The 25,549-nt window shown below is 40.4% G+C and overlaps 1 protein-coding gene across 6 annotated transcripts in view; it reads right to left on the bottom strand.

Moving 5' to 3' along the window:
* The window catches only part of kcnh1b (potassium voltage-gated channel, subfamily H (eag-related), member 1b), a 64,325-nt gene that overhangs the window by 9,606 nt on the left and 29,170 nt on the right, over nt 1-25,549 (bottom strand). For 3 of the 6 annotated variants that reach the window (XR_006092868.1, XM_042397192.1, XM_042397197.1), the window contains exons 8-10: nt 13,892-14,091; nt 12,415-12,667; nt 6,094-6,290 (exon numbers count right to left, since the gene is read on the bottom strand). Coding sequence is in view for 5 of the 6 variants with exons in the window: in XM_042397192.1 (XP_042253126.1) it covers nt 6,094-6,290; nt 12,415-12,667; nt 13,892-14,091 (650 nt within the window). In the remaining variant the exon portion in view is untranslated. Of the gene's footprint in view, nt 1-4,580; nt 4,648-4,903; nt 5,125-6,093; nt 6,291-12,414; nt 12,668-13,891; nt 14,092-25,549 lie in introns of those variants that run through there. The other 3 variants (XM_042397202.1, XM_042397208.1, XM_042397217.1) reach the window with 3 other exon arrangements.

Raw genomic sequence — 25,549 nt, 5'->3', positions numbered from 1 at the left:
AAAGATCAACTCATATAGATCACATGTGAACTACGTCACTTTAGAAATGTTGAGATGCTGTATTTCATGTGTTGAAACGTACAGCGCCGACGTTTTATTCTGGCGACCAGGCTGTTGAGCTGCAGGTGGAAGTATAGTAACAAAAAGAGGAACTTTGGCACTAAAAAGACTGTAACGTTGAAAGATATCTACTTGATTTGACTCGTTTGGACGCTGAAGCTTCATATTAGCTTCAGACTGTGGATTTTGTCCCCCATCACTTCCATTGTAAGGTCATTATGAAGGGATCTTCTAATGGTCAGTATGAACAGGAGGAATGATTACAGCAAGTTTTAATGTTCATTTGGGCTCCTGAATGTTGGTTTAAGACACCGTCCTTGTTATGACATCACAGTGTGGAGCATTTGTAGTTGTAGTGACCAATCAAATACCTGCCAGCGCACATTCCTGGTAGATTTCTTGGAAACATGAACACCATATTTCTCCCATTTAACTCCCATTATAACATTTGAAAAAATGATTAATTAAAAACCTCTGTGCTGCATTTTGGTGTCTGATAGACTTCCTGAAGTGATGAATGTTAAACCTGAACGTGCTGCTGCTGCTGCCACAATATGAACAAATACACTGTTTATTTATCTCCTCTTAGAGCCGTCGCAGAGCTAAAACAGCGTCTCAGTTGTTGTTCTGTTTTCTTGATACAACTGCAGTGAAACTTTATGTATAAACTGGATCCTGGAACAAACTGTGGGAAACTCTTGTTAACAGTGTTTTGTCGTCTAACAGAGTGAGACTGCAGCAGCTGAACGGGGGCTGCAGTCTGAGGGTTTTGGAGGTGAGAGCTGCCCTGGCAGGTCGTTTCTCTTCACCGGCGTCATTATTGCACAGCGAAGCAGAACAGGACACGACGGCTTTCACATCGATTTACAGCAGAGAGAGAGAGAGAGAGAGAGAGAGAGAGAGAGGGAGAGGGAGGGAGCAGCGTATGGCTAACATCATGTCTTAATCCCTCTCTTCTGTTTCTTTTCACCCGCTTTCATTTCATCACAGTCTTCTCAAATACAAACATATTCTGAGCTCGTTAAAACCTTCATTTAGAAGCATTAATCTGGTTGAGTTGATGGTTTTATTTTCCTTTTATGCAACAAAACATCTGAACAGTCATTTAATCTGAATTCATTCACATCTGTTTTCAGTGCAGTTTCCTCTCGTTTCAGGAGTTTTCTTAGTAAAATAAATGTTTTTCAGTATCTTGAAATCAGACACATTCAAGAACATCACTGCTCTAGAAAATAATCTGACTTTTAAACGGACTTTCTGACAGAAAGGCTTTCACTGATCAAACAGTAACATGTACAACAATGAAATGAAAGATGACTACACTGTGAGTTAGGGTTTGTATGATTAAAGCCCTGTTATATTATATATATATATTATATATATATATATATAAATAGAGGCGTCTTGTAATCCCCTGTGGACCAGATGACATAATAATAATAACTAATAATAATCATATAAAAATAACTATTACAACAGTTCCAGATGTTAACGGGGTTTTTGAAAGAGGTTTTCTTGTTTCTGGAACAACCTGGAAGTTTCAGTTTTACTTCGGCTCTATAAGGTCACATTAGGAGGAAGATCATGAGATAGGATCAAAAGCTCCGGAGCAGCAACTCATTGGAAATCTTATTATGGTTTTTGGTAATATTTTATTTTACAGGTCCCTTCATTTTATACTAAAAGTAATTATCAGGTGTTTAACGGTTAATTTTTCAGGACGGACGGAGGAGCAATTCAGTGCAAATTATAAGAAAACCTTTGACTCTTCACTAAACTGACAGAAAATAACAGTTTTCAGTGTCAAACGATGTATCAGCACGTTAGTCTTTATCCATTAATGTCCTAAAAGTAGCTGCTGTGTTAGTTTTGGGGATATTTCTTTAAAAGAGTCGAATACAGGAAGCTCAAACAACCTAAAACCTAATTGTCAAGAGTTTAATTTATTAAGAATTTATGCAAATTAACAACTCTGAATCCAAACGTAATGAATCTGCACTGACTGACTAAACCAACTTAAGACTTCTTTCTTATAATTTGCACCAGATTGCACCACAATCTCTGTAAAATCTCCCAAAAATCAACCGTTAAAATACCCGATGTTTCACTGATGTTTGGATTCGTGAACTTTGGACTTTCTTCACTTCCTGTTTGTCTCTCTGGTCTCTGAGGATGTGAGACCTCACGGCTCTGAAAAACTGGAACTCATCGGTTAGTTTATTTGTTTTTTAAAGCAGCTGTTAGTTTCACTTCAGGTCTTCATCTCTCAGTAAAAGTCAAATTTATCCTTTAATTCACATCATCGCAGCGAATCATCTGACGGGAAAATCTTTTTACCAATGCTTTCCTTTATCTTGTCTTATGTTGAGCACTTTGTGTTACATTTTTGCTATACAATTAACGTTTATTATTATTATTATTATTATTATTATTACTAAGTACTGTTTTTATGTCAAGAAGGTTACTACATGATGGCATCTTTTAAAGAAACGATTCATGTTTCTATTGATTTGTTTTGTGACTGCTGCGTTTTGGAGAGTTGCCGAGCGAAGATGTCATGTCATAAAGCAGAGGACAGATTAAATCTGGGTGGAAACAGGAAGTGAATTTACGTCTCTCTGACATGAACAGGAGAGGTCACTGATGAAAATCTGTAAATCAGTGCATTGATTGTTGTTTCAATCAATCGGAGGTCTTATTAAATCGACCTTTCGTGGGCTTCAAGGACTCGTTAACTCCTGCTGCTGCTGATAATGACAGAGAAGAAGAAGAAGAACGTGAAGACACAACAACCTTCAAGTCTCGTTAGCAACACGGCTCTGTGGATGCTAACGTCCGTCTGTATAGTTTATGATCCTCTGACTTCTCCTCTAGCGCCACCATGAGGTCGACTTTCAGCTCTTTATTTAGTGAAATATGCCGACAACACGTTCATGTTCCCCTCCGGATGAACCATAATAACTTTGATCTGCTGATCATGGTCAAAATTTCAATTAATCAAATAATTTGGTTTAGAGCTGCAATAATTAATCAATTAACTGACTGACAGGAATTAATCTGCAGTAATTTTCATGATCAGATAACTTATTTTTACACAAAAACACCAGCTTCTCATATGATGATTTAATGCAAACATGACGGGACTGTTGGTCAAACATTATGAAGGGTTATTATGCATTATGCCTTCCAGTCAGCAGTCCCAAAGCTTTGGACCCTAACCCTAAACCCAACCCTAACCCCTAACCCCAACCCTGCACCCTAACCCTAACCCCAACTCTACACCCTAAACCCAACCCTAACCCTTGGACAATGTAGACTCCCTTAAAAAGCAGCTAAAAACCCGTTTGTTCAAACAGGCATTTGGATAGTTTGTGACATTTTATCCTAATTTGTCCATTTTATCTGCTCGACTTGTATATTTTATCTGGTGTCGTTGCTTTTTATTTATTCTGCTTTTATTTTATTTTATTTCTTTGACTATGAAGCACTTTGTAACTGGTGTTTGTGAAAGGTGCTATATAAATAAACGTTGCTTGCTTGCTGTTGTGTTTTTATGGATTTAATCCAATATGTATTTATTTTATTCTACACTTGACCCTTATAACTATGTCTATGTTTTTATTTGACTGCATTTCTCAGTTTTGTTGTGCAAATGTCTCCAGATGACAGAACGTTTATCTCGTCTTCAGCGTCAGTCAGACTGCAGCGAGACGAGATGAGATGGAGAAAATGGCTGATCAGAAACAACAACACGGTAATTTAAATTTATCAGACAGTCGAGTGGCGGCTCCGTGTTTTATTTCCAGGTTGTTCGATATTCTCTCTCTCCCATCCTGAATGAATTTCAGGGTTAAACTGAGCTGCATGTGAGGAGGTGTGAACACACAGCGGTCTGTCATCATCCGCCTCCACAGTGTGTCCACACAGTCACACCTGCTCTGTGAGCTGCCAACAAAGCAGCTTATGTAAAGTCTTCAGTGTAAAAACCCGACGACGACAGAGCGGCCTCGCCACCGAGCTGCAAGACGATCCGAGGTCACATGACTCACACACACTCAGCTCAACACACACACACACACACACACACACACAGTTCTGTTTTTCATGTTCATTTTGTTTAATTTGATCTGATTTTAGAGGCATTTTGTTTTGTTTTTAGCTTTAATCAAGTCATTTCTTTCCTTGACTGAATCCTAAAAACAAGAGAGGACGCTGCCGATGATCTTCATCAGGACTCCTGAGGATTTACTGAGTAAATAGAGAGCTGAAGTCACTGATGTCACTTCCTGTCTAGCTTCTGTAACTCAACACAATCTCTCATTCAGTGTCTCTTTCATTGGTCTCTCTGAATAAATGAAGCATGTTCCTACATACAGATCCCATGAAAAGAACTACAAGTGCAGCAGCATAACTTGGATTTGTCCATATCCATAAAACTCCCTGATGCTTTCTTCTATAAAGTCTAGTAATCTGAGATGCGTCTATCTGTCCTGCTGTTATTAGACGTGTCTGAACTCATGGACTCGTCTCCTCTGTCCAGCCGTGACGTTTAGCCTGCAAACCTCTAGGACTTATGGGAAACGATGTCTGTTAAAGGCCAATAAAGAACATAAATATTGAATAAACAATCATATTTGATGTTTTTTTTCTCTCATCCTCATCTAAACATATGAAGTCACATGACACACTGTTGAGAAAGGTTCTGATCTAAGGCTGGATTTCTACTCGTGGACTGTTGATACCACAGCAGAGTAAAGAAGGCACAACAACGGCTACACTTTCTGAGATCACTGAAGAAAGTTAAAACTTCTATGGCTGTAGCATTGAAAGCATCCTCACGTACTGCATCTCAACACACCAGCTGCACCGCCGCAGAGAGACGAGCTCCGCGGCGGGTCATCGACTGCTCCCAGAGAGTCATCAGAGCCCAGCTGCCGCCTCTCAACACTATCTACAGCTCCCGCTGTCTCCGTAGAACCACCACCATCGTCTGCAATGACCCGACACACTCCTGCCACCACCTCTTCACTCTACCAACCAGAGCAAGAAATCTCCTGAAGCAATCTGCCAAAACGCCGCAGATTTAGGACTTTAAGGCAGCTACCTCACCTGCACTGACATATTTGCACATCATATACTGCCTCCAGAGGCACCTAACCGCGGGATTCCACCGGGCGCGTGTGCACCGTGTTCCGGCTCCGACGTGGTTTTGCTCCGTCCTCCGTGCACGGCGCCCTGTTCCACCGGGAGCGTGTCAGAGGCGGAGCGTCTTCACTGCGGGGAAGCCTTCCGCCGTTTAAAGTCAGTTGCACTCCTACTACAGTAATTACAGCAGCCTAGTCAAAGCTGATAAAGTGCCTCAAGGCTACCGTAATTACTGCAGTAGAGGGGCAACTAAACTGCCCAATTTTGTTAACTTGCTCATTTTTGTGCTTCTACTATGGTTAAGTCGGCTACGTAGTTAAACGGTTTCTTTATTCGTCTGTTTTAATTGTGTTTATTGTTGATATACGACCAGGAGTCTGCGCAGGGTGTTTTATTTTGAAAATTGACCGGATGCTCAATGCTGTTTCTGTGTCTGGTTTCCTGCCCAGCTCGATCTGCTCTGTGCTGCTTGACGCGGCCTCCGTTAAAAAAATAGACGAGGCGCCTATCTGTAGCGCAGCTGAAACGCGCCGCGGCGTGCGCCCGGTGGAATCAGGTACATTGACCAGAGTGGCCGCGATCAGCTCCAGCAGCCGCGTCGGAGCCGGAACGTGATGCACACGCGCCCAGTGGACTTTAGGGGTAAGACTGTGACCGATGCACATGATATGCACAATGATTTACTTCCTTTTCCGCGTCTTCTTTATCCTTTTTACAGTACGTACAATGACAAGGTATTCATATTCTTAGCAGAGTTACACATGTTAATGAGATCTTTAATGAAGTTTTCTTACTCCTGGAGCAGAATCCAGACGTTCTGGTTTGACTTCGGCTCTATACGGGTTTAAATCAAACGGAAAATAATAAAATAATTGTAGTAAATCTCACCCTCTTCCTCAGGTTGTAGGTCAGCACCAGGTTTCTGGCGAAGTGGATCGCGAAGGCCGAGTAGAACTCCAGAACCTTCTGCAGCGCGTCTCGTTTGATGATGTGGAGGTCGCAGTAGGTCAACGCTCGGACGTTAGCGCAGGACTGAGCCAAGGTCATCTCCTTCCAGAACACGTCACCGAACACATCACCTTTACCTGCAGACACACGGAAACACTTTGAAACTAATTCTGCATTAAACCGTTGAATTAAAAACCAGTAAAAGAGCGACAGTCAAAGCTCAAACGATGGAAAACATGATGGAAATATGACGTTTCTGTTAGTTTCATGTACTGATGTGAGGAAGGTTACAGCCTCCTCATCATCGCTCCACACAGATCTGATGTTTTCAACTCTTCAGTGACGTTTTAGTCACATGATTCATGATGTCATCATTTATTCACAGAGCTGCTGTTACACCTCAAACAACAGGAAATGATATTTATGATGTTTCGATATTTTATTTTGAAAATTTCGGCGTTTCCTCTCAAAGCAAACTGAAAATGTTAATTAAAACAGGTAACAGATAATGAAACTGTTTTCAGTGTCTATAAATTAACCTCAATATCTTGAAACAAGACAGAATAAGACAAATCAATGTAGAGCTGCAAAGATTAGTCAATTAATTGATTAATCGATCAAGAGAAAATTAATCAGCAACTATTTTGAAGATCGAATAATTGTTTCAGTCATTTTTTTAAAGCCAAGATGCAGAATATTCTCTGGTTCCAGCTTCTCCTTTGTGAGGATTTCCTGCTTTTCTCTGTTTTGCATCAGTGTAGACTGAATATCTTTGGATGGACAAAACAAGACGTGTGAAGAAGTCACCGAGGACGGAAGGATAGACCGAATGATCAATCAATGAATCGAGAAAATATTAAATGAAGATGAATCATCTGGGGGTTAAAATTCTTATTTTACAGTTTTCACCTCCAGAAAAATGTTCCCCAAAAGCTCAAACCTGCAATAAATGTAAAACACGTGAAGTTACGTTTATCTACCTGTTTTGGTCACATGATCACATCCACATTAAACCATAACTCACCAAATCACTGTTAACAATTCTTTTATTTCTGCCCCCCAAAAAACTGTATTTTGCTGCGTTGGTCCCAAGCGGCAACCTCCAGGGCTGTAAAATGAAGCCAAAAACTGCAGTTCCTTGAACGACCACTTGAGGCTCCAAAAGCGAGTCAATCCCCATAGACCCCCATGTTAAAATGCCCAACTTTACAGCAGAAATAAACATGTTTACAGTCTGGTACAAACAACGGTTTTGGTCTCTGTAGCTAATTTCCTCTTTCATGACAACTGTACGAGAGGTGATTTTTTTATAACTCACCCGTTTAAGTTTTATTAAGCCGTAAAGTTCTGCATAATGAAGGACATGGCTGCTTTGAGTGACAGGTCCGCCAGCCGCTAGGTGGCTTGTTTCAGCCTCTTTGCCCATTTTTGATTGGCTGGGAGTTAGGCAGCGTCACGCACTGCCAAGATGGCGACGGCCGGAGCGGCTCGCTTTGAGCTTCAAAACCGCTCTTCAGAAACCAACGAGTGACGTCACGGTAACTACGTCCATATTTATATACAGTCTATGGTCGGTCCCTACAGTCGACATGTGGACATCACAGATCTGAACTCTTCTCCCACTCGAGAATCAATCATTAAGACTCTGGAAAGCTTCGCGATCGTTCCTACAGAGACTCTTCTGCGTCTCTCTGGAAGGTTTTTCATTCATTTATTTATTTTCTATTATATTCCTGTACAAATACGTTTATATTCAGGGTGGGTTTTTCTCTTTTGTTTGCCTTTCAGTTGTTGTTGTTGCTGTTAATGAGTGTGTGTATGTGTTCAACATTAAAAAAAAAACAATTAAAAATAATGATAATAAAAAATAAATGAAGATTAATGAATACTCATTAGATAATCGTTAGTTTCAGCTGTAAATAAAGAACAAAACAAATTCTTGAAAACAACCTGATCAAGTGAAATATAAATGAGATTTTTCTGCATTTATTTGAAGTCAGATTAACATCTGAACATCAGTCTCGTTGTGTTTTTTTAAATCGCAGTAGTTTGATCTATCGTCACAGTGTTGTTGCTTCCTCTGAGCTTCTGTTTGAGGAATCTGCCTGAATCTCATCTGACTGATCAGTTTTTTTTGTTTCCTCGTCTTTGGTTTCTTCCATGAACTCACACGTCTGTCCCCTCTGGTGAAGACAGATTCATGTGGACACATCATCAGAGGATGATGAACGTTGTCATTAATGAAGCAAACAGACCAAGTTTCTGCAGAGAAAAACACACATTGATCAGAGTGAAGAATGATGTCGACCGCAGCTGCTCCGAGAAAAAAAAACAACATTAATGTGAAAAACAGGATGTGAAGCCGAGCTGAGGTGAACACGTGGACTTTAAATAGTCTCTGAATTGATGTGAAACTACGGTTCAGAGTGTTTCTGCAGTGAGAATGTAAATATTTATCCTGACAGGAACTGAAGCTGATTCAGTCCACTGATAACAAAACTCCTCTGGAAATGATCTGGACAGAAACAAGGTCACTGAGGTGCAGTCAGCTCCATTTATCTGCTCCCAGCATCTCAAGTCAGTCAGCTGTAGAGGTGCTAGCTGTTTCCACCTGTTCCCAGTCTTTATGCTAAGCTAAGCTAACCGTCTGCTGACTGTAGCTTCATATTTATCACATGAGATTCCTCCTCCTGCTCTTACTGAGGTTTCTCCCATGTTTTCCTTGTTAAAAGCTGTTTTGGGGAGTTTTTTCCTCATCGACTCGATATCTGACGCTGCACAGATTGTAAAACTCTTTGAGGCAAATTTGTGATTCAGGATTTTGTGGCTGTATTAGTCAGTTTTACTAAAAAGGTCATTCTGGCTGTTTTCTATATTTATCTTCTTGTCAACAAATCTCATGTTTGGATCCAAACCAACAATGAACTGATCTACTAACAAGTATTGTGTGTGTATCAAAGCTGATATATCTGATTCCTCCGTTATAGAAGAAAAATAAAGAAAACTGGCAGCTGGGTCCTTTATATTTTAACTATTGTTTAATTCTACTCTCTCTTCTTTTTTAATTTTTGAAGCATTTGAGCTGCATTTAGTTTTTTCCAGCTCTATATTTATATTCTGGGGCTCTACTGGAATATCTTTGCATGATTTCCAGTTAAAAACTCCTTATTTATCTTCTACTGGTCCTTTAAGCAGCCCCTCAGTTCAGCCTCTGTCTGAAACAGGCCGTTTTAGCTCCTGTCTCTTTAAGGCCCCGCCTCCTGATGAGCCCACTCTGTTCTGATTGGTCAGCTTCAGGAAGCTTCCTCCGGCTCCGGAGGCTACGTAAACAAACTATAGTAGCAGGATTTCACTTCTTTTTCTCCTTCTTTACTCCAAATGTCAACTTCTCAGATCCATCCGTACGTGTTGGAGCTGACGTCTTATGGAGTCTGGATTTGGGACGCAGCTTAAGTTTAGTGTGACATCCTCATGTTTAGCATTTTAGCAGCAATATGTATTATTAGCATTAGCATGTTAGCACATGAAGCACAGATGAGGCAGACAGAAATTCATTCATTATTTTTAAATTTAAACATGTGGTGCTCGATGAAGAGTCAGAGGAGGAGTGAAGTTCATATTAATCCATCCAACATATATATATAAATATATATATATATATATATATATGAGATAATTTAGTCAGACAAACACTGACATTTTATGCAAACAGGAAGCCGTGTTTCAGTCTGCAGAGCATCTTCTGAATATCAGGCAGAGGTTAAAGAGCTCAGAGGTTTTGATGAATTGCATAATGACTCTGACAGCTGTTTGTTGAGCCGTGCTCCGCCTCGACAGCTTCCTCCATCATCTTTCACTCCGCTGGTCGCTCTCCCTCCTTCAGCCCCCCAAAAACACCCAGACAGCATGTTTCAGAAAAAAAAAAAAACACTTCATGCATAAAAATGAAGCTTTTGCTAACGAGCAGCCTGGAGCGTGATTCCTTCACATGCTGATGGAAAGAGCAAACACGTTTAGTTTCTGGTTTGATGTGCTGAGGGAGCAGCGCAGCGTCTTTTTCTGTGAGTGGCAGGTGACTCTGCAGGGTTCAGTGTTTGTGTTTCAGAGCTCAGGTGTTTCCTCCGGAGAGAGAGGGAGGGAGGTGGAGGTGGCAGCTGGCAGCAGCAAAAAAAAAAAAACACATTTTCACTTCTCCTTTTCACTTCCAGACTCAAACACAGCGACACTTCATTTATAAACCTGAGAGAAGACCAGAAGGTTCTGCAGTTTCGAACAGGAAACCTCCTTCATTTAATGAAAGACACCTTCGCTGTTGCTGTGACTGAGACAGAGAGGAACTGAACTTCTGTTCAGAAATAAAGAAAATGAGGAAGTTGTTAAAAATATGTAGTGGAACAAACAGTGGACGGATTCTTTAGACTCCTCTGGTGTGTTTGTGATTTTACACATTGATTTATCACAGTGTTTGGACAGCAGGCGTATAATATAATATAATATAATATAATATAATATAATAATATATGTTTTAATGGTTGTATATTGATCTTTTCTCTGTTTGTTTCCTTTTAACTGATCAGACTGAAAAACCAGTTTGAAAAATAACTTGAACATTTGGCTTCGTATTTCCAACAGACATCATCATTATTCTGGATTAAAGTATAATGAAAATATTTAGATGAACTCTGATGAAGGGAGGATACGTCATCAGCGGAGCTTCATCTTTAAGGGAGAATCCTGTTATACAAGTTTAAACTGAGTGTTGGATTAAAAAGAGACGGAAGCCGTTCTGACAGGAGACGAACCTGAAGAGGAAACTTTATCAAAACTTCCTGCAGAAGGTCAAACATGAAACACTGATGCTCTAAATGAGACTCTGAGTGCTGACGGACACCGTTGGCAGCTGGACAAAAGAGTCTGTTTACAGTTTTACACACTAAAATTAAAAATAAACACAAGTTAGTGAAACCCGACACTAGAGAGGAGAAAAACATCAGCACACATCTGCACAACTGTGAGCTCGTTCTCACAAAAATCTACAGTCACATGATGTCAAGGTTCTGCTATGAACCAATCACTTAGGTCCTTAATCATAAACTCTTTAATGTACAGCAGCTTTTTACTTTATGTAGCGTCTCATAATCAACTCATTCTTTTAAAATAGATCTTATTAAATATTTTTAATTGTTATTATCTGTTGTTACATTTTACACATCACCTTGTTGTGCTTTAGTCTCCGTATTGACCATCCTGTGCGTTTGTCAATCACTTTGAATTGCATTTGACTTGTATGAAAGGTGCTATATAAATAAAGTTTGATTGATTGATTGAATTGAATTGAAACACCATATGAGCATGTGAGAGGACAGTGAAGCTTCCTCGGACAAATAAAGGTTTAAAAAATGAGGACAACGTCGGTAAAAAGACGTCATCAGTGGACTTTCAAATAACAAACATACATCAGGCAACACTTCACGCTTCTAACATCACAAACACGTCTAAAACACGCCAGTTTTAAATGTGTTCTGCAGCATTATAAGGCTCAACTGACATCCTGCCAGAATGTTGATAGTTTATAGATTTTCCAGCTCATAATCAAAGCAAAGTCTCAGCTCCCGGTGCGACAGTAATGATCTTTTATAATAAATCGTTTTGTAGATTAAAACAAAGACGGTTACTGCGTTTGCACCAGAGCTCCTCTGTGGTTGGTCACAAGTGTCTCTCTGTTTATCGACATTTTAACTGTTGGTGTCTCAGCTATGAACCAATCACTTAGGTCCTTAATTGTAAACTCATCAATCAGGCGTAAGCACTATAAAAAAAGGGAACAGGTGAGTGAACCTGTCTTCAACAAACATGGAGGGCAACAAAGGGGGGGGGGGGGGAGGTTGGTTGATCATGTTGTGGGTTGACAGCTGATTTACTGTTTCAGTAACAGTAATTCGGACATTTCTACAAGAGCACAGGTAAGTAAAATCAATACAACGTAGCTGCTGTAAGCGCTACATTAGTACTCTTTGGTGCCCATTCACTGCATCCCACGTTTGAAACGCTGCCTTGTACGCTGTCCTGTGACATTTTATATGTATTTTGATTGGTCTACATAGGATTGACGGCTGAGAACGTCAAGGAGGAAGAAGCTCCGTATGATATGTTGAACTTGTTAGCAAGTCTCTGCAGAGTCTGATAATTCTCTGTAGGTTCATCACTACGAGCCACAACCAACGCATGATTATAGCCACATTAAGAATCGAACCCGCTCACCTAAAATGGCCACCACCTCGTCGTCCTGGATGACCTCCAGTGACCCCGACACTACGAAGCAGAGGCTGTCCACGCTCTCTCCGGCGTGGTAGATGAGGTCGCCCGGCGCGCAGTGGATGGTCTGGAACTCCATGGCGAGGGCTCGCAGGCAGCCGTCACTCGCCAGCCGAAACGCCGGGTGTTCCTTAAACACCTTCCTGTTGAGGTGGACGCAGATATCCGCTCGCATGTCCTTTGGACAAATCTGCAGCACCTGTAGACACAAAGGTCAGTCAGATACCAGCTCCTCACTGATGTGTTGTTATGGTTACTGTGGTTTCAGTCTGGCTGGCAGCGGTGGAAAGTAACTAAGTACATTTACTCAAGTACTGTATTTAAGTACAATGTTGAGGTACTTGTACTTTACTTGAGTATTTCCATGTGATGCTACTTTCTACATTTCAGAGGGAAATATTGTACTTTCTACTCCACTACATTTATTTGACAGCTTTAGTTACTTTTCAGATGAAGATTTGACACAATGGATAATATAACAAGCTTTTAAAATACAACACATTGTTAAAGATGAAACCAGTGGTTTCCAACCTTTTTGGCTTTTGACGTCTTACAAAAAGCAGTGTGTAGTCGGGGTCACATTTCACATGTCTAAGAGTTGTTAACAGCTCCACCAAATAGTGATTTTTCCCTCTAAACTTCTCACATGCTTTCATTTCAATAAATGTTCAAATGATCCAATATTTCAGCAAAAATCAAAGATTAGAGAAAAAGTCCAAAAACTGAAAACAGATTTGTGTATCAGAACTTTGTTTTTTCTTCTTTCCTCTCCCATTAATCATCTCACCACCCCTCAGATTTATCTGCTGACCCTTTGGAGGGGCCCGACCCCTAGGTTGGGAACCACTGGACTAAACTAGCTAACTGTATATAAAGTAGTGTAAACTAGCTCCACCTCCAGCAGCTACAACAGTAACATGCTGCTCTAACACTGATGCTTCACTATTAATAATCTAATGATGTCATATATAATAATATATCAGTCAGAGGGACCAAACCACTACTTTTACTGCAATACTTTAACTACATCAAGCTCATAATACTTATGTACTTTTACTGCAATACTTTAACTACATCAAGCTCATAATACTTATGTACTTTTACTGCAATACTTTAACTACATCAAGCTCATAATACTTATGTACTTTTACTGCAATACTTTAACTACATCAAGCTCATAATACTTATGTACTTTTACTTTAGTAGGATTGTCATGCAGGACTTTTACTTGTAATGGAGTACTTTTACATACTGGTACTTTTACTTCAGCAAAGGATCTTTGGTGAGACTGTATACAATTCATTTAAGGCAAAAAAGGGTCCAAATATTACTTGAGAAAGACAAAACCTTCGTTCGTGAACTCAAACTGTCCGTAACATTTGACTCAGACTGCGTCTCCTCTGTGGAGAGACTGAGCTGTTACCTTGTCGGTGTCGATGCCTCTGGACATGGACCAGGTGGACACGATGTAGTCCATCACTCGCTCGCTCAGGCCTTTGGGGACCTGGTAGAGTTTGAGGAAGTCTCGCACGCTGTTGAGCATCTCGTGGTAGCGGTTGGTGTTGGCGTACATCTGCTGGAAGATGGTGGTGACGTTACCGAAGATGGTGGCGTACAGCAGAGCTGCAAACAGGAAGGAAGCAGTTTCATTTGGTGTCAGGAATCAGAAGATACCTGAACATTCAGTTGTCAATGTCTAGACGTTGTGTGAATTATACATACTAATTCATCCCACTTAACAAACTTTATGTCTCATAATTATGACATTAATATTCAATAATGTTTTACACTTCATGCCAGAAGTGATACACTTCTTCCAAATGATGTACATAATGTCCAATTAAGTGTTTAAGTGTCTCATGCACACCTGAGAGGTGCACAGAACGAAGGTCTAAGACCAAAATGTTCACTTTCCATTGAACTTCATGCTGACTGCAACACTTTATTTTAACAAATACTGTTTTTATGTTTTGTATTTTGTATTTTGGATCCTGTTTGTCGCCTCAGAAGCAGCTGCTGCTCTCCAGCTTCCGCGAAAATGACCAAAAAAACAACACAGTATTAACGTTACGGCTGCGTATCGGTACCTTGAAGGTATCAATCAAAATAACCCAGCACCAAGTAGTATCAAAACTTCTCCAGTCAAACGATACCTGCATTTGATCCTTTTTATACCCAGATCTAGAAAAAAAATTAATATTTGTATGGTTTTGCTAGCAGCCAATCACCACATGCTTTCCTCAATTTAATGTGACGTGTGATTGGCTCGCTACCACAGCAGCTACAACCCATACAGGCTGCGGTGATGATACTTTGTTGTACAGTTTTGTACAGTGATTTAATAAATATTTCAATAATTTGAACACTTTCAAAATGTATTCTTGAGTATCGAATGAAGTAGAAAAAAAGTATCATATGAAGTACTCTACTGGTATCGGTATATCTTTAAGGGTACTGGTATTGGTACTGGTATTGTCATTTTTTAAACGTTACCCAGTTTAAGTTCGAAGGCCTAAAAACAATAAAGTGTATTTGGTCTGTGAAAAACATTTTGCATCATGTTCTCCAACAGAAAAAAGTGAATGTGAACGTTTAAGCTGTAACATGTTTGTATTAATGGAAATTGTTTTTAGATGTTTATCTGAATGATGGTTATGAAACGTTTAACACTTTCATAACCATCAGGCTGCATTATTGAAACGCTCTTCATGCTGTTAGTTTTCACATTGACTTTTAAATTCTTCTATTGGTTTATAGGACACTACATGACCTTGACTATCTATCAGAAATGTGTTTCTTTGATCATCTGGTTCTTCTCTTTCAGCTTGTTCCAGAAAGCAGAAGGAAAACTTCTGTTTTCAGCCTCCAGAACATCTGAGGGGATATTTTCTAAATGTGCACTAAAACCCGTCGGTTTAACCTGGCTTTTATGTAGTGTCTCATTAGATATTTTTATTTCTAATTATTATTATTATCTGTTGTTCATTTATTTATTTATTTTATTTTTACTTTAGTCTCCGTATTGACCATCCTGTGTGTTTGTCAATCACTTTGAATTGCATTTGACTTGTATGAAAGGTGCTATATAAATAAAGTTTGATTGATTGATTGAATTGAATTGAAACACCATATGAGCATGTGAGAGGACAGTGAAGCTTCCTCGGACAAATAAAGGTTTAAAAAATGAGGACGACGTCGGTAAAAAGACGTCATCGGTGGACTTTCAAATAACAAACATACATCAGGCAACACTTCACACTTCTTACATCACAAACACGTCTAAAACACGCCAGTTTTAAATGTGTTCTGCAGCATTATAAGGCTCAACTGACATCCTGCCAGAATGTCTTTTCCTTCTTTCCAGCTCATAATCAAAGCAAAGTCTCAGCTCCCGGTGCGACAGTCATGATCTTTTATAATAAATCGTTTTGTAGATTAAAACAAAGATGGTTACTGCGTTTGCACCAGAGCTCCTCTGTGGTTGGTCACAAGTGTCTCTCTGTTTATCGACCTTTTAACTGTTGGTGTCTCCTCAGCTCATCAATGCAGACTGACTCAGCCCCCCCCCCCCCCCCTCCCCTCTCAGCCTGTCAGCAGTATGGACCCGGGGGTCACCGGATCAATACCGAGCCGTCCACCAGCAGCAGAAACCTGCTGTCATCCTCTCTGACTGCTGCGGAGCTGACTGTCAGGATCACTGCGACCTTTAGTCCGGTCACTGCAGAGCTAACGCTGAGGCAGCACCAGCAGGTCCGGGTCCAGGACGAGGACCAGGTCTGAGGCTCACTGCAGGGGAAGTGTTTATGATGTTTATATTAATCTTCAGGTTCAGATGTTTCCGTGCAGTAAAACAGACCGAAACGTGTCTGAAGCAGTGAGATCACAAAGCGTCAAACACTAAAATACTGCCTCAGGGTTCGCCCGTCTCCTCAGTCCTTGTTGGCGGTTTTTCCCTTCATTCCAGGAAGTTGATGAGTGGAGATGAAACACACCTGAGCAGTCTGGGCTCAGGAGGCTATAAATCAGACCTGCAGGATCCCCTCGGCCTCCCCCGACCTGCCGACTGATGCTGCTTTATGTTTCACACATGCTGACACACTTTACTGCATTATTTAAGGACGCTGTGTGGTTTCCTCTTTTGTCACACACTCTAGAGCCAGGTTGTGACGTCAGGTTCAGATCAGAGTTCCTGATTCAAATCGTCCAGTTTTAGACCTTTTAGTACTTTTCTATTTTGAACAATATCATAGATTCTGGTTTGCACAGATGAGCTCATGAATGTTGATTGTAGATATTTTGCTTCTGAAATATGATGTCGTGGAGAAACTTGATTCTCTTTTAGTGGAGACACACGATGTCTACAATAATTGTATGAATCTTTCCTTATGTAATCTGATTCATTTATTATCTGACTTTTTATATTTTATCTTGTATTTTGATAAAGTGCAAATAAATAAATGAACAAACAAATGATTGAAGCAATGTTGATATTCAGTTATTAGTTAAATTAGCAAATAAAATGCAGAATATTCTGTTTTTAGCTGTTTTAAATTCTAGTTAAATGATCTGAGAATATCACTGGATATTGAGCTAAACAGTTGAACATTTGGATTTTCAGATGAAAGGAAATATTTGAGATTTTTGTACATTCAATTCAAGACTTTTTTTTTGAAAAAAAAAAAAAAAAAAAAGGGAAACTGATTTCAAAGCTTTTCAAGACTTTTCAACGATAATAAAATCCAGTTTCTCTCTGAGGTGGTGAGCAGGAGTTTGGTCTCTCGGAGAGAAATGGACCAGCTATTTCTGTTCTTCCTCTCAGATCCCGTCCTGACGTCACACTCGGTATCACAACACTCACACTCGCCACGTTAATGACCCAAACTCTCATCCTGGATCCAGGATGCTCGCTGTCATAGCAACCGCTTTCCATCAGCTTCCAGCGGCTCTCAGACACTTTGTGGGCCAAGAGGCTGACGAGGAGGAGGAGGAGGAGGAAGGTTAATCCAACACTCAGCTTCCTTCACTGTTCTTCATGAATCTAAATATGAAACCAGACTCAGTACAGTTTCTGTACAGGAGCCCCAGAGGGACAAACTGTCAGAGCAGGAAGTATAACTGGGTCAGAAGTTTACTTTAACTGGACATCTGGTGACCTCTAGATCTGATTTCTGGGAATATTTCACTGCACCGGTTTAGTAAAAGATCTAAAAGTTATTTTTTATTTGTTGTGATTTAAAGTCACAAATGAATGAAGCTGTAATCTGGTGTCAGAGGTGATTTCAGGCTTCAGAGTGAGAATAAGAGACTGTAGATCCTGATGTGACACGACAGCAGCTTCCGATGAACAAGAAGAATTATCAACATTAAAGCTCTTCATCCTTCAGCTCAGTGACGAGAAGCTTTTACCTGCAGACGTCTGGAAAACCTCAACAACCTGTCTGTCTGCTGCAGCCTGTCTGCTGCAACCTGTCTGTCTGCTGCAGCCTGTCTGCTGCAACCTGTCTGTCTGCTGCACCCTGTCTGCTGCAGCCTGTCTGCTGCTGCAACCTGTCTGTCTGCTGCAGCCTGTCTGTTATAAACTGTCTGTCTGTTATAAACTGTCTGTCTGTTATAAACTGTCTGTCTGTTATAAACTGTCTGTTATAAACTGTCTGTCTGTTATAAACTGTGTACATTAACTGTCTTTCAGGTCAGTGGTTTGTGGTGAACATACACATAAACACAATTAAACCAACTCAGATTCTGAAATGACTTCTACATATATATTTCCTGGAAATTCAAGGATCGCTTGTATTTATGTTTCCAGACAGTGAATGAAGGGACGAGGAGACAGAAGTGAAGGAGAAACAGGAAACAGGATGTTAACCAGGTTACTCAGAGAAACCAGGTTAGGTGGGTAACCGGGGAACATTTATATTCACTGTAGTAACCTGGTTACTGTTAGTCTGTCAGATCACAAACCAGGTTTCTCCTCTACACTGACCTCATTCTGGAAGCGTGGCTCACTGATTTTCACCGTATTAGTGACGGAAGACGCTGCTTCCTGACTGTGTCTGTCCGAGAGGAGCTCGTCCTCACAAACCAACTTATTCAGACTCACTACTTTGTTTTACTTTCAGTTTTAGTCGGACTTTGGATGCAATTTTTATTAATACGAGGTTGCATCTCCAGCCGCAGTCTGTTGTTATTCACATGTGTTTGGTTACGTGTATTAATGGCAGAGAAATCTGCATTCTGCAGGAGAGATCCACCTGTGATCCCCTAACCCTCTATAGAAACTCGGTTTCTGTGATCCCCTACCCCTCTACAGAAACCGGGTTTCTGTGATCCTCTACCCCTCTACAGAAACCGGGTTTCTGTGATCCTCTACCCCTCTACAGAAACTCGGTTTCTGTGATCCTCTACCTCTCTACAGATACCAGGTTTCTCGTTTACATGACATTTAAGAAATCTGCCTTCTAGAGAGCCGACTGTGACCTGGTTACTGAAGTGAAGGTAAACACACTGATGGAGTAAAAAAGGACATTTGATTCAAAAGTTAAAGAAAAGGATGAATCTGGATGAACTGTGTGTGTTTGTGCTGAAATGCATCATCACAAACAGAAACAAACTACATCTGAATGATTGTTTTGGTTCTGTAGCACAAATGTAACTTGACGGTTTGCTCACCGACAGTCGAACACAGACTGAAACCTGCTTAGTCCCAGAACAGCAGAGATTTTAAATACAGGGACAACATCTGGACCAAGGTGTCAACGAGACATTTTGTCCTGATTGTGGCACTAAAATGAAGATCAGACTTACAACCTAAAAGAATAAGGATCAAATCTCTGAGGACTCTGAAAATAAGACAGAAAAACTAACTGAACCACAGCTGAAGAAGTGAAATTACATATTTAAAGGAGAAAATCTTGAGGTAATTTGGGGGTTTTCCATTCAAAGTGAATGTATGAGATAATCTGAACACTCAGGTCCACAGTTACAGGCCTCAGATACATGTTGTTATTGTTATGAGATGTGTTAAAATATGAGTGCGCAGAGCTTTCAGGTTGAATCAGCCGTCCTGCTGAGCAGCTGGATGTGTGCAGACCGCAGCAGACAGCAGGGAGGACACGAGTCCAGCCGATCTGACAGCACACTTAATATTTCAGTGAGGAAGTCCACCACACCAGCCTGCAGCGTGTCAGGCCTCATCACGTCGCTGAGGAAACAACTGCTAACCAAGAGGCCGCAGACAGGCCTCTAAATCTGTACAACACTGACAAGCTTCACTGGATTCAAACTGCAGAGATCGCAGTCACCTTCAGGAGACATCAGGTAGGAAACCAAAAGCATCTTCACTGAGGAGGCTCTTAGAAATGATGGCAGATTAACAAGTGTCTCCTAAACACTTGTAGGAAACTGAGAGCGTTTAAGAAGCTGCAGAACCTGCACGAGGAACCAGAAACGACATGTTTTATTGATCCACCTGCTGATCAGAGGCGCCTTCAACCTAAAACCAAAGTCAAAGCACAGAAAAGTCTGATCTGCCTTCTTCAGTCCTTCAGGCTGGTTCACACCTGCTGTTAACATGTGATCTGGATAATGACATCCCACAAACATGTCACGTTCCAGGTCAAACAAACCATGATGCCACAAACAGACGTCATTCATTTCTAAAATCATGTTTTCGAGGGAAGACTTCTAGCTGCTGCTGCTACTTGTAGTTTTTACAGGACTCGCTTTATCTGGCAGGAAGAGGCAGAGCTAGATCTGATCACAATGCGCTCTGACTGCATTTACACCTGCATGAACATGTGTTTGTCTGGATCTCGATCCAGATACAGATAATATGTTAATACCAGCTGTGAATGGGGTAACAGTTTCATGGTTTGGTCCTTTCTAACTTTACGCCAACAATGTGTCTCAATCAACTTTATTAGCAACAGGTGCACCAAGTGACTTGCTGCCTCACAGAGAACATGACAACATTAAATCCCCCAAAATAAAACCATAAACAGTGTTTCCCCTGGGTTAACTGCTTTGGAGCTGCTGGAGGGGGGTTGGTGACACTCAGCAGTCAGACATTTCTACCTTCTCTGTTAAAGAGTGGCTGAGATTGACACTAAAATGAGAATTGCTGGTCCACCTGGTGAGCCAGGTGAGGTTAGGCTAACCCATTGTCGCTAACTTCAGGGCTAACCCCCTTTGACAACCGTGACTTTTCTTGGTCTTGAGAAGCTGCAGCATTTATTGACTGACACACTGTATCCTGTGCTGTACATTTACTGTCAGACTGACAACTTCCTGCTAACCTTTTCTTTACCGGAAGTACGCTACTCTTATAACGGTACCTTTCACATAGATGTCCTGTGTATTTTTTGTGGTCTATGGTGGTTGGAAGTTGTTTTGGTATTGCCATATTAATATCTGTTTAATAGAATATCTGTATATACTTCTGTAAATGTATTCATGGTTTTGTTTTGGGGGATTTAATGGTCTCATGCCTCTGATTACAGGAAGTCACTTGCACCCTTTAGCCATGTACAAACTTTAAGTCTGATCAAACATCTTCTAATACAAACAGTTTTTGTTCAGTGTGTTAAAACTGTTCATATGACTCCACGTTATATTCCTTCTTGAGGTGTTTACTGTATTTTAATCATCCAGAAAGAGCAAATCCAGATGACGGAGGATGTCCAGCTGTTTATATGAGCCTGATGGCTAACACTCTGGACGAGGTGTGTTTGTGTTTTCTGTCGCTGTGTGAAAGTGACACCACATCCCTCAAACTAGAGGCAGCAGATGGAGCGGACAGACGGAGCAGATACTCAATCACAGGGAACAGAAGGAGCTCTCAGGTTCAGATGACAGATATTAAAACCACCAAAACAAAAGACTGCAGCCTCACATCGCTCTCAGAGTGACTGACGGGTCTCTAAACACTGGACGACAACTACATCTGAGTTACTCAGGATTTGTGATGCTTTTAAAGATTGAATCCACCCTAAAACTCTGCTAGAACCCTCCCAGAAATATAAAAAAATCAAAAAGAGGAGTGGAGGCAACTGGAGGACAAATGTATGAGATGTGGCCTCGCAGCTAAACAGTGTGAGACTGACTGACAGTAACCACTCAGCAGAAACATGGATACTAACGTGTGCTGCTGATGGTTAACCAGCAGTGAAGAACTACTCAGATCCTTTACTCAAAGTCCAATTGCAAAGTTTTAATGTCCTACAGCAACATATCTGCTCTGTAAATCACTTGTCCTGTTTTCTCCTTTGAGAAATTTGTATCGTAAACTTGTCGGTTTCATGATGGTGCAGCATACTTCATCCTCATCATCCACTGACATAGTGGGAGTCCTTATTTCCACACAGCAAATCAAATCTTTGTATAAAGTGATGACGTGTTGTTCTATCATCTGCAGAGCCGACGGTCACACTGAGCCTGACTGCATCCTGCTACACAACAACCAACATTAGCTTCCTGCTAAAGTCTCCTTCTTCTCTAACTTACTAACATGAACATGTCTCTTCCTGCAGCTTGTTGAACGAGCCACCAAACAAACATTCACCAGGGAAAAGTGCACCGCTAACATCAGTTAGCAGCTAGATAGCTAATTAGCTGCCTAGCTGCAGCACATTAAACAGCAGGTAAACGTACCTGCAGATGTCACTTCGGACCTGTTAGATGCTGGTTTGCTTGTTGCTCTTCAAAATCCATCAACAGAAAATAAAATTAGCAACTATTTGAAACCAATTAAACATTTTTGGTAGTTTCTTAAGCAATAATGACAAATATTTGTTGATTTCAGCTTTGTAAATGTGATGTTTTAATGCTGTCCTTTGTCATAAATGATAGTAAGCACGATATCTTTGGGTTTGGGACTGTTGGGCAAACAAAACAAGACAACTGACCTTTGACTTTAGGGAATTACAGGCTTAATGGGCATTTTTCACTATTTTCTGACATTTAATAGACAAATAAAACAAGTAATAACTAAAACATTGTCACACCCTGCCTGGACTTTGTGTGTTTTTGTGTTCTTTGGGGTTTCCTGGTTTGCACTTCTGTTTAGTCCTTCTGGTTATGTGGGTTGTTGTAGTTGGGTGGTGGGTTTGGACTGCCTTTTGTTGTTTGGCCTGGCGTGTTGTGTATTTGAGTTTGGGTTCATGGTGGTTCTTGGATGGGTGGATTTGGTTTTGTTGCTGTGTTTCCCTTGTGCGTTCATGTGCTCCTCCTCACCTGCCCTGTTTCCTGTGTTTCCCTCAGCCAATCACTCCCAGCCTGCCCTTGTGTCTCGTCACCTGTTCCCCATTCCCTGATTAGTTTAGTCTGTATTAAGGTCTGGTTTTGAGTTGAGTCTTTGTTGGATCAGTTGTTTTGTTTCGTCTGCTAGTTCTGTTCAGCTCTGTTTGCCTGGTCTTGACCATCCATGATTAAAGGAGATTTTCATCAAATCTGCATCCCGGCCTCTGCAATTGAGTCCACTCCTGCTACTCAACCTGACAAACATAACGCTGCAACTAATAATTTTCATTATTGATTATACTGTCAATTATTTTATCGATTTATCAATAAGCCATTTAATGTTGATGTTTAAATGTCAGAAAATGGAGAAAAATGTTGATCAGTGTTTCCCAACATGACGTCTGCCACAAAGATCTTCAGTTTACTGTCAGAGAGACTAAAGAAACCAGAAAATATTCACATTTAACAAACTGGAATCAGAGAATTTAGATTTTTTTTCTGAAAAGAAAAATGACTCAATACGATTAATCGATTATCAAAAGCTACTGATTAATTTTCTCTTTATATATATTAATCACTGCAGCTCTGCTTAACTGCTGACAAAATAATTAGAATTGAATCTGAGACATAATGAGAGAGAAGTAATAAATATAATTCATGTTGTTTACATCAGAAATATCTGTAGACTTTGATGTATTGATCTATATTCCAGCGATGATAAGTCATCTTTCATGCTCGTCAACTACAAATATCAACAAACCTAAAATTGATATGGTCAGAAACTGTCTGACTGGTCCTTTAAATGTGATTTTAGCAGCAGAGGTGGGAGTGGGTGGAGGTCATTTTTGATAACAATGTTTGTGCAGACTCTCCGCTGCAAAACATTTTCAGTAACAGTGATTGATGTCATTACGAGTCCTCAAATTACTCAACACATACCGGTGGAAAAATAAAATAAATGAGCTCTTCAGTTTCCTCTCTCTGCTTGTCTCTACTGCACTGTCATCTTATTTAACACCATCAGCAAATAAACAACAGTTCTTGAACATAAACATGCAAAATAAGCCATAATTATGACATTAAACCAGTTGTGGATGTATATATTGCAGTGAGACAGGATGTTTCAGGATGTTTTGGGCAGAAAGTTTGTAGATTTTCACTTTTTATTGAGAGTTAAATTCACTTTTTCTGAAATATGTTTAATTGATAAATTAAGCAGCTGTCAGTTAAATATGAAGATGTCTCATGTTTGTATTCTCTGTACTGTGTTTCTCTTCATTATTTCACAAATAAACAATATTCAGATGAGGGCGTGAATACAAATCCATCTGTATGGTTATTTCTTTTTATGGTAATATGTGTAACATTTTCTTGTATTATCTGTTGGTACGACTCAGAACTCGTAGCTCCATCAATGATTGCGAGCCGTCCTGGTTCAGAGGCAGCAAAGCAAACCATGATACAACCACCACCATGTTTCACAGATGGGTTAAAGTTCTTATGCTGGAATGCATTGTTTGCTCATCGCCAAACATAAAGCTTCTCATTCAAGCCAAAAAGTTCGATTTTGGTTTTTGGATCCATCCACAGAACATCCTTCCAATGATCTTCTGGGTTATCCACGTGGTCTTTAGTGAACCGTAGACGGCAGCAATGTTCTGTTTGGAGAGAAGTGACTTTTTTTCCTTGCAACTCTGCCCTGCTGATGGTGGACTCATTAACATCGCCTGTAGCCACTGCAAGAGAGACCTTTAGTTTCCTAGAAGTTACCCTGGGACCCAGACTATGACGCGCCTGCTCTTGGTGTGATCTTTGTTGGTCGACCTCCTGGGGAGGGTAACAATGGTGTTGGATGTCCTCTATTTGTATTTGATCTGCCTGACAGTCGACTGGTGGAGTCCAAACTCTTTAGAAATGGTTTTATAACCCTTTCCAACCTGATGAGCATCAACAACTTTTCTTCTTCTAAGGTCCAAAAGAAAAAAAGAAAGAAATCTTCTTTGTTTGGGCCATGAAACACTTCCACAAACCTGTGTTGTGAAGCTCAGATTTCTCTTCTTTAAATAAGGCAGGGCCTCCCAGACTCACACCTGATTATCATCCCATTGATTGAAACACCCGACTCTAATTTCCCCCTTCAAATGAACTGATAATCCTAGAGGTTCACGCACACAAATATGTAACATTGGATCATTTTCTTCAATAAATAATTTAATAATTTTATTCTTTATCTAGTTTTAAGACTTGCATGAAGATCTGATCATGTTTTAGGTCACATTTATGCAGAAATAGAGCAAAATCTAAAGGGTTCACAGACTTTCAAGCAGCACTGAACTCACTGGAGTTACAGTAGAGTCGTACAGTAACTGAGCGCATTTTGGATGGAACAACTTCATGAGTTTTAGTGGATTAACTAAACAAACCAACCAACCAACACACACTGCACTACTTTACAACACTTCATGTGCAGAGAGCTGCTGCTGTGAGAGACAGAGATCCCCACCGTTCAGGACAAAACATAGCAGCTGTTCTCCTTTATGGAACTTAGAGTTTGGGGACGATTCATGATTTTAATCGATTATTGAAAGGATTTTATAGGTTTAGCTTCCAGGACTCTAACTTCCTCACCAACGAAGACAAATTCCTCTCATAGATGTGACCGTCGCTGAGAATCAGAGCGTGTAGCAGCTCATCATCTAACTTACATATGACATTTATGTGCCTGTTGTAAAAACTTGATTTTCACAATTTTGACATTTTATCACTGAGCTGTTCTTAATAACGCATAAACCAACTTCTGTCTCTTCAGAAACATGTTCAGCTGGTGTTGACGGTCAGTAAATCA

Source organism: Thunnus maccoyii, chromosome 2 (genome assembly GCF_910596095.1).
Source record: "Thunnus maccoyii chromosome 2, fThuMac1.1, whole genome shotgun sequence".
Taxonomy (NCBI): domain Eukaryota; kingdom Metazoa; phylum Chordata; class Actinopteri; order Scombriformes; family Scombridae; genus Thunnus; species Thunnus maccoyii.
The sequence above is the reverse complement of the archived record's forward strand: the minus strand, read 5'-3'. Positions and strand labels throughout refer to the sequence as shown.